Source organism: Octodon degus, unplaced genomic scaffold (assembly GCF_000260255.1).
Source record: "Octodon degus isolate 3935 unplaced genomic scaffold, OctDeg1.0 scaffold00246, whole genome shotgun sequence".
Lineage (NCBI taxonomy): Eukaryota > Metazoa > Chordata > Mammalia > Rodentia > Octodontidae > Octodon > Octodon degus.
This window is the reverse complement of record NW_004524822.1, coordinates 2,483,007-2,495,421: the sequence shown is the minus strand read 5'-3', so window position 1 is coordinate 2,495,421 and position 12,415 is coordinate 2,483,007. Positions and strand designations below refer to the sequence as shown.

The 12,415-nt window shown below is 39.6% G+C and overlaps 1 protein-coding gene across 1 annotated transcript in view; it reads left to right on the top strand.

Annotated features, from left to right (window-relative positions):
- Positions 1-12,415, top strand: part of Syne1 (spectrin repeat containing nuclear envelope protein 1) — a 564,055-nt gene that overhangs the window by 185,930 nt on the left and 365,710 nt on the right. Inside the window, 3 exon segments of the mRNA XM_023706255.1 lie at positions 3,166-3,273; positions 5,910-6,047; positions 7,446-7,610. Of these exon segments, the coding sequence (XP_023562023.1) occupies positions 3,166-3,273; positions 5,910-6,047; positions 7,446-7,610 (411 nt within the window).

Sequence of the window (12,415 nt, the reverse complement as noted above, 5' to 3'; positions counted from 1 at the left end):
GAGAGAGAGCACAAAAATATCAGTGTACCTGTGTGTGTGTGTGTGTGAAAGAGAGAGAGAGAGAGAGAGAGAGAGAGAGAGAGAGAGAGGATGCTGCTTATAGCTTAGGGTGTCTGTAGGCAAATAGACACCCTGTTCCTTGAATGCACATGAAAGTTATCAATAGAAAATGTTCACTAAACTGGTGGGCTCTGAGACTATCGTTTTGAACTTCATTTGCCTCTTTAAAAAGACAGTTGTGTGTATAAATAGTCATATCTCTTACTTTTGCAACTTGCTTGACACTTTTCCATCAGCAGAAAATAATAGACTAAATGGACTCTTAAAAAGTTGCTTCAAGAACATAATCCTCAGATGGCTTTGTGAGGTCATTTCACCTAGGAGTTGACGGCTGCTCTTAGCAATAGTCCCCAGAGGCAGAAGGTGCTGAGAAGCCTGTCCTAGAAGGCTGGCAATGAAGTTCGATGCTCAGTGTGATATGGGTTGCTGGCATGAATGCCACAAAGACCTCTCAAACCAGACCCTGGAGATAGCTCAAAAGCAGCTTTTCCTCAGAGAGCATGGGGATGCACTACCAAGGCATGAAAACCAGCTGACAGTAAAACTGTGCCCTAATTCCTTTCACCCAATCATTCAGGACCACTAGGGGAAGAGCTGAAGCCTTGCAGTATCCAAGTCCGTGTTTTCCCCTAGTGACTATGGTGCCCACTACCCATGATTCCACAGTCTACGTCGAGTGACCCTGAGTTATGCAATAAATGTGAAAATATAAATGAGGAGTTTGCAGGAGAAAGACACAGTCATGGAGGAAATGCAATGCCATGCAGGAGGGGAGGATGTATTCAGTAGACCAGCAGTCTCGGGTTCACCTGGGAAGGCTACAGACAGAAACTTGTGGGTTTTACTCTAGAGCTCTTGAGCCAGAAAGTGCATGTTTGCCCAGCCATTTAGTTATTACAGCCCTTCCCGATAGTTCTAGAACATATTAGCTTTTGTGAACTACTTGTGTAGAAGACAAACCATGTATTATGCTTTTCTAAAGAAATTAATCAATCAAAATACATGAATAACTGCAAAAGTAGATTTTTAAGTGGTCTTAGAGGATCAGAGATGGAAGACTTGTCTGCGGTGGCCATCTGTGTACTAGAAAACTGGAGGGAAGATCTAGTTGTTATTCAGTCCACGAAGGGCCACCCACAACTGGGGTAGATTTTCTTCTATTTCCTGGTCCGTGTGTCAGTCATTTGTAGATACATCTAAAACTATGCCTCCCTAATGTTCTAGATGTTTCTGAGTTCAAGTTTCCATATCATGACTACTGGCCACAGATCCCTAGTAGAGACCTCTGGATCAGAAAAAGCTTCCCAGAGACTGGGTGTGGTGGTGCGCACCTGGAATCCCAGCACTTGGGAGGCTGTAAACAGGAGACTCACTATGAGTCCAATCAAGTAGTGAGACCCTGAACACCCTGCACACCCTTCCCTAAAATACAGAAGAAAAAAAAAAAAAAAAAGGAAAAGCTTCCCAGAAAAGGTGCATAGGAAAATGGGAGGATAAGCATTCAGGCAGGAGAGAGCTGCTTCTGGAGCTCCAGAAAGCGAGAGAAGTCGGGGATCACACAAACAGCATGTGCCAGTGTCTGTCCTCCATATAACACTGAGAAATCCCAGCTGTCCCCAGAACCATAGGGTGTGTCATGATTCCACAAATGATGATAAAATAGGAGGAAGAGTGGGAGTGAGGGCTGAGGGAGGAGGAAGAGAGAGAGAAGGGAGAGACAGAGAGACAGAGAGAGAGGCACACACACACAGAGACACAGAGAGAGACACAGACACAGAGAGAGGCAGCCTATATGACACAACATATATATATATATATATATGTATCCTAATCAAAATTTGATGCCGTTCAACTGCCCGTATGTCTCAGCTACATTTCACTTGTTGCTGGGACAAAATACCCAACAGCCAGAATTAAGGAAGTAAAAGTTTATTTAATTCACAGCTTGTGGAGGTTTCAGTCCTTACTCAACTGGCACATGGCAGAGGGCAGCAGTTCATGGTAGCAGAAAACAGCAAAGAGCTAAGGAAGGAGCAGCAGCAGCTGCATGTCTCCCCTCTTTTTATTATAAGCAGGCTCCTCTGGGGAGGGATGTAGAACTCACACAAAGTCCGTGCCCTCCTCTTGCACAGGAGGAGGCTGTTTATAAAGTAGGAACCCTGACTCTCTGCTGAGTCACCTAATTACATTTCTAAACTTCTCAAGTTGACACAATATATCCACCACTACACCATACAAAGTGTTCTTTTTCACTTGGACCTTTCACCTGTTCCCAAGGAGTCATTTTACATGTGTCATAGGCCTGTGGGCAGCAAAAGAGATGCTCTATTTGAAAGCTCCTTGCAAATTTCATAAACGTGTCAAATGTGCTTATGATTATGTTGTAATTCTTTCAAGATATGAAATCTTGATGAAAAATTGAATTCACTGAGTCTGTTCACAAAGCCCGAACTAGAATAACTCCTGTTGTCATTCATGGAAACATATATGCAAATGCCTCTTGGATGTATTTGTTCAACAGGTGACTTGGTGAGTCTAGCAGGATCCATGTGGCAAGGATCTAGGAAGGATACCAAGCCAGCTAAATGTGCTTTCTGTCTGTTGGAAGTTTATGTTGTAATACTGAATATCATTTTAACATAACAGCGTAAGCAATTGCTCCAATGTTATTATGACAGCCCCTCCTGGGAGTCTGTCAAAGTTAATCCCATCCAGAACAGTCCTCTGGCTTACCAATGGCCTTGGGCTGGGAAGCATCCATGGGCATATGGTTGCGCTCCAGCTGTTGCAATTTCAGAGTATTTTTGGACTCAAAACCTACTCTTCTGAGCACATTTTCTTTATTAAGTTAGTGCTCTAATTTAAGGGAACACTGAGTTCCACTAGTGCCGGGGGAAACAATGGAGGTAGATAATTTCAGTATTAACAAGACAAATATTTTTCTAGAATAAATTTTTCTTCTTATACTCCAAAAGGGGTGGGAGCAAGGGCAAGACATTTTTTTTTTTTTCTCAGAAGCTGTTGGGCTGTATTAAACATGAAATCTGCTCTCCGACTGAGTAAATACACAGTTACAGATAAAGCTGTGATGTTGCTTCCTTCCAGAGAGAAGACAGACTCATTCTAAAGGAAGTGAAAGCTTGGATAGAACAATTTGAAAGAGATTTGACAAGGGCGCAGGTGACAGAATCAAATCTGCAGGATAAGTATCAGGTAATGTGGGGAAAAGAGATTTCAACTTTTCAAAAACTACATGGGTAGGATTTTCATATATCATTTAAGTTTGCTTAATCTTCCAAATCACATTGATGAAAATCATCTCTAAGGAAATGATAAGCACTATTTTAAATTGGCACATAATTTTATAATTCTATTTCTATCTGCCTGGGCAACTTTGAATTGTGCCGTGTCCACATCACCTGTGAAGGGAGCTCTGGGAGGTCAGCCTCTTGGGGACAATCTTACAGATCCCCACAACAAAGGGCCTGGAGTCATTTTTTTTCTGTAATCTACAGTTTTATACGTGTTACCTAACACAAAAACCAGATAAGTAAATAATGGATGAGTCAACCACAATTACTACAAAGTGAACTGATTTTAATAAAGGATTGCTCTGTGACTGTTTTCCATGGGTCCACTAAAGGGACCAGCTTCTCCTGAGATCTTCCTAGTTGTTACCCCCAATACTCGTACACTGTTGCTAACTGAACTTCTGATTCCAGTTTTCGCTTCCAACACACAAAATTTTATAACAGATTTTTCCTAGTAGAACATTGTGATTCATTTTATGTTGCATTGTTATTTTCTTCTGACTTAAAACACTATTTCATTTTAGGAATAAAACTAAATATAGTGTATTTTGAATTGGATTCTAGGGTGTTAAAATCTGTATAATATTCCAGTCACATTTGGCTACGAAACGTAAATTTTGTTATTTTATATAAAAAAGTAAATATGGCTAAATTTAAATGCATTGTATCTCCATTATATTTTTGAACATGGCAAGGGAATAAATATATGTTTATTATTGATGTACTATCTTTCTTTGAAGTTCAGTGTTATGCTTTCCACTCAAAAATTTTTCGATGAGATCCGTTGAAGTTGATTAAAAAATAAAACTAAGAACAGCTATCCTAGAGTAGAATTATTTGGACATTAGTGTCAGTTTTAGCACAAATCATCAGAAAGTGAATCCCAGGCTATAAAGTTTTCTGCTGTTCAGATGCTACGCAATGAGAAGGAAACAAGACTAGAAAGATAAAGGACAGGAGCACTTCTTTGGCCCCCAAGTGATCTTTGGTTGCTTAAAAACAGGCTTAGGGACATTCTGGTATTTATTTTCTTTTAACTGTTCAATAAGCCATCACCATTTTCTTCTTACTTCAATTTACCAATAAATGCCATTATTTTCCAGTTTTTCCAAGCATAGAATTCTTTTGGATAGAATTAAAGATAGATTTTACGTTTTGGTATGTTTAAAATATCAAGTTATAGAATAGGAAACAAACCTATGGTAAAATTTTATCCACTATCACCCCCCAGTGTTCTTCCTGTGAATTACCTGTTTGCAGGGAATTCTAGAATTGTCCTCAGCATGTTTTCTGCTGCATTCTGTCAGGCTATTTGCCTGTTCTGTAACATAATTGTGCATTTTGATGGTGTCTTCTATTTGGATTTGGACTTGGAGTCACATGTTTGGGATATGCTAATTTAGTGTAAAACGTAGAAGTATAAAAGAGCTACTTTTACATTACTGATAAGCCTATATTTATGTGCTGCAAATTTATTTTAACTATACTGTATAGTACTTGATATTTCAATGTCATGAAAGTAATGCAAAAGACCATTATATAAATAAATATTATTATTATGTAAATAAATCATCTAAAATACCCTCTTTATAATGGGGTGAACATCAATTTAGATATCTTTAAGCATTATTTTGATATGTGTACCAATTTTTGTAATTTGTTTTGTAGTTTGAAGCAAAGCAACTACATTAGCAGCATAGGTATAGTCCCCTTTTTGCTATTCTTCCTGACAAACATGTATTGGTATGTCAGTTACTTTACTAGACATGAAAATCCCTGTCCAGTGATGCTGAGCCTTTTAGAGACTGAGCGCCAAACTGCAACCTGAAACCCACTTATTTATCATGAAATGCCAACACTGCAGTTCAGCCTGAATAGCGAGATTCTAGGTTAGAAAGAACACCTCATGCATTCACATGTTTTTTCTTAAGAGAAAAGCACACAAACATGCCTGCCAAAGGTTCACCCCACTAGTAGGCTTCAGTCTTCCTTTGACTATGTGTCCTTGATTGTAGTACTTGTCGTTACTTTTGAGTTCAAGAATAATGCATGTCTGTGTGTCAGGCTGAGGGGAGAGCCCCAGAGCCTCGTATGGTCAAGAACTGAGCACAGGGTCAAATTCATAGACAGGGCCTAAGGAATGGCACATGCTATTAGTATCGTCATCCTCATGATTACTATTCTTACCAATAACATATATGTCATGTCCTCTCTAAAAATAATTGCTACTTGTTTTTTAATGGTACCAGGGCTCGAACTCAGGATCTTGTACTTGCCAGGCAGTACTTATGCCACTGAGCTAGTTTCCTGGTGGGCCTTTTCTTTCCTGTGCTAACCAGTGAGCATTCCACTAGGTGGACCTCCTGAAGCATTTTCCAGTAGCCCCGGGGTGCCTTTTCATCTGCAGCTATCTGTATTATTTCTACTGTTCTATGTATTTTTGAGAATAATAATTGCTATTTTAACATGTGGTTTCCCTTGCTTCTTTTCCTTTTTGTTGGACTCGTTGTCAACCTATTGCTGTTCTTCTTCTTTCAGTCATTTAAGCACTTCAGAATTCAATACGAGATAAAAAGGAAACAGGTTGAACATTTAATACAGCCGTTACATAGAGATGGCAAATTGTCCCTTGACCAAGCATTGGTAAAACAGTCCTGGGACAGAATGTCCTCTAGGGTAAGTTCTCCCATGATTAATTTCTTTACAGCTTATGTAAATTAGTCAAGTTACTCGCTTGCATCAGCTTTTCCTCCACAGTTATTCATCTGGTGCTGATGCCTCTGTGTGAGGTGGGAAAGGATTCGCTCTGGGACATCTTTGCCCACCTGTTAAATTTCCCACGCCCTGGGGGAAGTGGCTGCTGCTTCAGCAGCTCTCTGCCCTCCTTGCCTCTCTTTCCCGTGATAGGAAAGCACCACCACTGTTGACCAGTGGTAGACTGAACCCTTGGAAGGTCTTCTGGATTGCGCCTCACTTTGTATAAGCTAGTGCTGAGTTGTTGAGAAGAGGGACTATTCCAGAAGATCGCTGGGCTGCAGAGTCAGCCTCGTCCTGTGTTCTCTGGGAAGCATCAGCAGTTAATAACCTTTTAGTGTTGACCTAAAATTTTATAATGTTTCATATAAACATCTATTCTTGTCTAGTCATTCAAGAATCTGAAGGAAAAATGCTGAGTGTCTTCTCTATTAATATTCTTCATTAATTCTTAAAGACCTGGATTTCAAGCCTCTGGTCCTCTTCTACAACTAACAGGAATGTTTGACTTAAATTTACCAGATATTATTTACTGTGTTAACCTCATGTGTTCATGAATTTCATCAGATAATAGTATAGTAGACCATGAAATGGTGCCTGCGATTTGTATAAATGGAAGAATAGAGGGAATGTTAGAATATTTGGGGTTTACGGAAAGAATCCTGAAAACTCATCTTTGTCCGGAGCTGTCAAAACAACTATAATTTTTTCCAAAGTTGTTTTGATTATGTGGGAAGTGTTAAAGGGATTCCCATCTGACCACCAGACACATACCTGCAGTGCAGGATGGCTGTATCCTCTGAGTATGTCAGCACAACTGTTCCCTTGCTTCAAGCAAAAGCCACTCTGAAACCTAGTGGTTGCTTTACACTATGCCCATAAAGAACAAAACTGCTTAAGCTTCCTGGTAATATTTTTCCTTATCTGCCATGCCAGTGGGTGTGCTGAGCTGGCCATTGAGACTAGGCATGGTGGAGTGCACCTGCAATCCCAGCACTTGGGAGGCTGTAAACAGGAGAATCACTACAAGTCTGATCTAATAGTGGGACCCTGAACACCCTGTAGACCGTTCTCTAAAAAGTACAGAGAAAAAAATATTTTTCTTTGTCTAAGGAGTATTCTGATTCCTCAGAATTGGCTATAACTATAATTGTGTCCCTATCTCCTTAGCATCAAGCTCAGAAAATAGATATTGGCTTGAAATTTATTAAATAGTCTGCAGCCCTTAATTTTAAGCCTTATGTATAAATGTAAAAATCATTTGGGAAATGTTAGGAGCTGTCTTCTAACATTTATTTTTCTCTTTCTTTTTACTTTCAGCTCTTTGATTGGCATAGCCAACTTGACAAATCTCTCCCTGCACCTCTCGGCACCATAGGTGCCTGGCTGTACAGGGCAGAGGTGGCCCTGAAAGAGGAAATAGCCGTTCAGCAGGCCCATGAGGAAACTGCAAACACAATACAACGGAAACTTGAGCAGCACAAGGTAAGAGCACGCCTGCGGAGCTTTCCTGCAGAGCAGCAGAGAAGCAGTCTGGAGGCGAGGCCCGGGCAGAATCTGCACTGGTGACCTCACTCTCCCCACCTGGTGCGCCGACGTCCTGGAAAGCTGCCCAGGCGGCCTTTCCTTTCCAGGGCTAACCAGTGAGGATTCCACTAGGTGGAATTATCCAGTAGCCCTGGGGTACCTTTTTATCTGCAGCTGTCTGTCTGTCTGTGTTATTTCTACTGCTATATGTGTTTTTGAGAAAAGAAACTCACAGGAAGTACAAACATACTTGGTGACTCCTGACCTCATCCTGGCCTTCACGTTCAAAGAAGGGGACGCAGGAGATTTCCCAGTCTAGTGCTGTGGGGTCTGGTGGGGGAGAGGTCAGCAGCCTAAGGAAGGGTGGGAGTGGGGCTTCATGGCTTTTAGTCTTTCGGGACCTTCGGGGCTTAATACATAACTATTTGCATATATGATCCAATGTACTTCTTCTTGGCGTTTTGTAATAGTGCTTACCTAACTAAAATCCTATGCCTCGCTAATACCCCATGGATGTAATCCTATGCTTAGTGCAACTGAATTTGTGTCCCCCATTCACTTTGCCTTGGTGGTGGGGTCTTACTCTACGTGTGGGAAGTAAACGGATCAACTGAGACTTCTACCTCTGACTACACGGTGGCAATTTATAGCTTATATTTATATTTAAAGCTCATATGTTTAAATGTATTTATATACATTTATGTGTGTATTCCCCAAGGAAATAAAAAGATTGCTCTCTGTTGTAGACTAGAAACACAGAAATATCAACTCAGTTCCTGACGTGTTTAGCTCAAGAGATTCAACCTCAGACCAACTCATGAATCAAGGCTTCCAAACAGGCAGAATTCGGTCCATGGGAGCCATCACTTAGGGCTCTGACCCCACTTGCTCTCAACCTTTTAGTAGTTACACTCAGTGCTTTCAGGCAATTTTATTATTAATATATGAATATACATTATTTAATATATATATATTAATACATAGTGATAATTTATGAGTATGCATTGTGAGTGTGATTGTATCAGGCTAGTCATAATATCACCTCACATATTTATCTTGCTTTGTGGTGAGGACATTTGAAATCCTCTCTGTTAGCCATTCTGAATATACAGTACATTTTTGTTAGACATAGTCCCTGGGCTGTGTGATAGACCAAACTGCTCCTCCTGTTTAAGCTTACGCAGCCCTCTTGGGCCAGTGTTGCTCCCATTTGCCCTGCCCCCCCTCCACCTACCCCTACCATGCAACACCTGACTTTTATGAATTTAACTCTTTTAGATTCTGTGCATCAGAGAGATTAATAATATAATATAATATTTTTTCTCTGTTTTTCTGGTTTATGTCACTTCACATAATGTGCTTTGGGTTCATAGAGCTTATGAGCAAGTGGCAGAATTTCTTGGTTTATTTTAGGACTGAATAGTATAGATACACTGCGTTTTAAAAATCCATTCAGTCAATGATAAAACAGGCTGTGTCCAATATCTCAGTTCTTGTCAATAATGCCACAGTAAACACTGGAGTGAAAATATCTCCTTCGCATATTGATGGCAATTATTTTTGGTGCTTTCTCAGTGATGCAATTACTGCTTCTGTGGTGGTTCTATTTTCGGTATTATAAGGGAAGTCCTTGATATTTTCCAAAATGGCTGTACAAATGTACCTCACTATTAATAGACAGGCTTCCCTTTCCTTTGCATCTCTGCTGATGCTTCTTACCTTTCATATTTTAAATACTAACCAGCATAGCAGATGTAAAATGATATTGCATTATAAGACTTAAAATGTTGAACTTTTTTTTCAAGCCATCAAGTATTTGTATATCTTCTTTTGAGAAAGGCCGATTCAAGTCCTGTGCCTGTGTTTAGCACTCATTTTCTTGTTATTATTGATTGAGTATATTTTGCATGTTAGCTTATTATGCAAGGCCTAATTTGAAAACATTTTCTTCCTGTCTGTGTCACTCTACTCTTGATTTCCTTGGCTCTGGAGAAGAGTTTTAGTTTGGTACAATCTCATTTTCTTACTTCTACTTTTGTTGCCTATGGTTTTGAAGTTGCATTCTAGAAGTTACCGCCCAGGACAAAGTCCTGGAAGTTCTCTCAGAGAAGCTTCCTCTAAGGCATTTTATAGTTTTGTGATTTAGACTTATAGCTTTAATCTATTTTGAGCTAGCCCTTGTAAAAGTGTGAGGTGAGGGTCTGTGCTTTCTTCCAGAGAGGACATTCAGTTTTCCTAATGACATTTATAGAAGGCATGATCTCTCAACACCTTGTATTCTTAGCCATTTCTACAAAAATTAGCTGACTAACATTATTGGGGGGCTTATTTCTGGGCTCTGTGTCTTTTTCATTTGCAGCTGGCATGAAACCCATGAGCTCATGCATCCTAGGCAGGTGCTCTACAACTGAACTACATGCCCAGCTCTTTGCTTCCCTGTTTCATTGGTCCATGTGCTCAAAGGCTGAGATTTGCTAATTGTGTCTCATCCCCTCCCTTCTCTACCACCATCACAACTAACACACACACACACACACACACACACACACACACAAACACATACTCACAGGATCCCTATCATCTGGCTTTATCATGACATCATGGCTCTAAGATCAGTTCTATTTGCATACACACACATACACACATGCACACACACACACACACACACACACACACACACTCCAATCTGTTCTCCTGAGACTTAGTTCTCCGAATGTGGGGAAAGCTGTGAAGGAGGAAGAATTCATGCACCAAGTCACAAGAAATTTTCCTGGGACTGAGCCAGGACTGGGCTTCTTGAAGGCATTGATGCAGCACAAGTCCATATTTATTCCATAATTTTATTGAGAAACAAATAGCAATGAGACAGTTTCAAATCAAATTGGTAGGACAGTTTCAATAATTAACACATTGCATACATTCTTCCTAGAGGGTAATTACTGTACAACATGCGGACATGATATCCTATTTACAAACACTATTAGACCAATCCCTCTATTCATTAAGAGAATGCAACTGTATATCTATCCTAACCATTTTGAATACACAGATACAAAATGGACATTCATCTGTAGCCCCATATTTTGTTAAGTTCAATTATTTGAATATTATAGGTGTGTAAACTCAGCAAAATATTCTAAAAGAGTCCAGTAATCCATAATAGTATTGGGTCTTGCGCTTGACTGGAAATGTCAGAAATTGTTGACCTGAGTCCCCTATAGCTCAACATAACACCATGCCTTTACTTCTTATGTATCATTTTTATACTTCTCTACTGGATGGTTAAGACCAAGTAAAGCAGGACCTATGCAACAAGAATTGTAGCTTTTGGGTCTGATAAGGTCAGTGAAATCCCCTCAGAATTTATGCTGAGATACTGTACCTCAGATTGTAGAACTTTTGTCAGTGTCAGCCATGTGGATGAGTCATGGCCATTGCTTGGCCTTTGTGCTCTCTGTGAAAGCCTGAGAGAATGTTTTCTCTCCATGTGACTCTCCTTAGGCACACTCTACATCATTGATCACTTTCCTCTTTGGCCCCATAATCTCCTTGATCAGAAAATTTGGGACACTACCGAGTTACATGATATTACAGTACAAGTTCTCATATGTCCTGAGTATTAAATGACCTTGGAAGGCCAGGGCCAAAATGTTGGCTTTCCTTGCAGCCCTCCTTTTTCTCTAATTTTGGTCTGCAAACTTAGGCTGTTAACCATCCAGAAGACAAGTTTATTGTTATTAGCATACAACCTAGGCTGTTAAGCTTAACCTCACTATCTGTCTGAATATCAAACATCTTAGGCATAACATGGAATAGGTATTTTTCCTCAAGTATTGATATGTTGAACTTTAAGTTCCTACAGAATATGATGAAAAAATATTTAAAAATTAGAACATATTTTAAAAATAGGCATAAAGAATTATATACTTATTATGTTTACACATAAGACCAAAAATATAACCATATACAGCCTTGAAGCAGGACAGTCCCACTATATTCCTTTTCCTGTCTCTTGCCTTCATTCACCACCCTCTTCTTTTTGAACAATCATCTCTTGGGTAGATGCATACCAGCAACTGGCATGTCATGACAAGCAGCCTATATTCAGAAGACCAGAATGACAGGCACTCCAAGCATGAAACTACTATTACAGATTACCATCTTCAGTGCAGTTGCTTAGTTCACAAGTATCAGTATATATAGTTAGTCAGGGTGAGATTCTTTCCAACTAACTGCTAGATTCAAAAATCTTCTGGAGATTCTCAGAATCATTGCTTTGCCCATCTTCTACATATAACTGTAAGGCTTGTCATTGTCCTGTTTCCTAGAGATTCTCACTATATTAAAATAGGGAAAGTACTAAATATGTTTACACAATTCCTATTTAACAAATCAACACTTAAGTAAATTGCCATATAGTTACTTATCTTCATGTAAAATGACAACTGAAACTACTTTCACCTACATGAACATTCAATACAAAGAGGTTACCTTAAAGTTTTAAATAACATATAAAATATATATCAATTACGACTTTGATTAAGCCAGTTTGTGGCATCAGAGAACAGATGCAAGTGACAGGTGAGGTATAGCCATTTATGGTGCTCTGAACTAGAGATTTGAGAAACATTCCTGTGCTTGCTGTTTATATAATAGATTCCAATCTAATGCATATGTTCCCCAAACAGAAAATGTCCCAGCACATAGCTGTGCTATTTATCAGATAACTGGAGGGTTTACCAGAAATATTAATTTAGATAGCA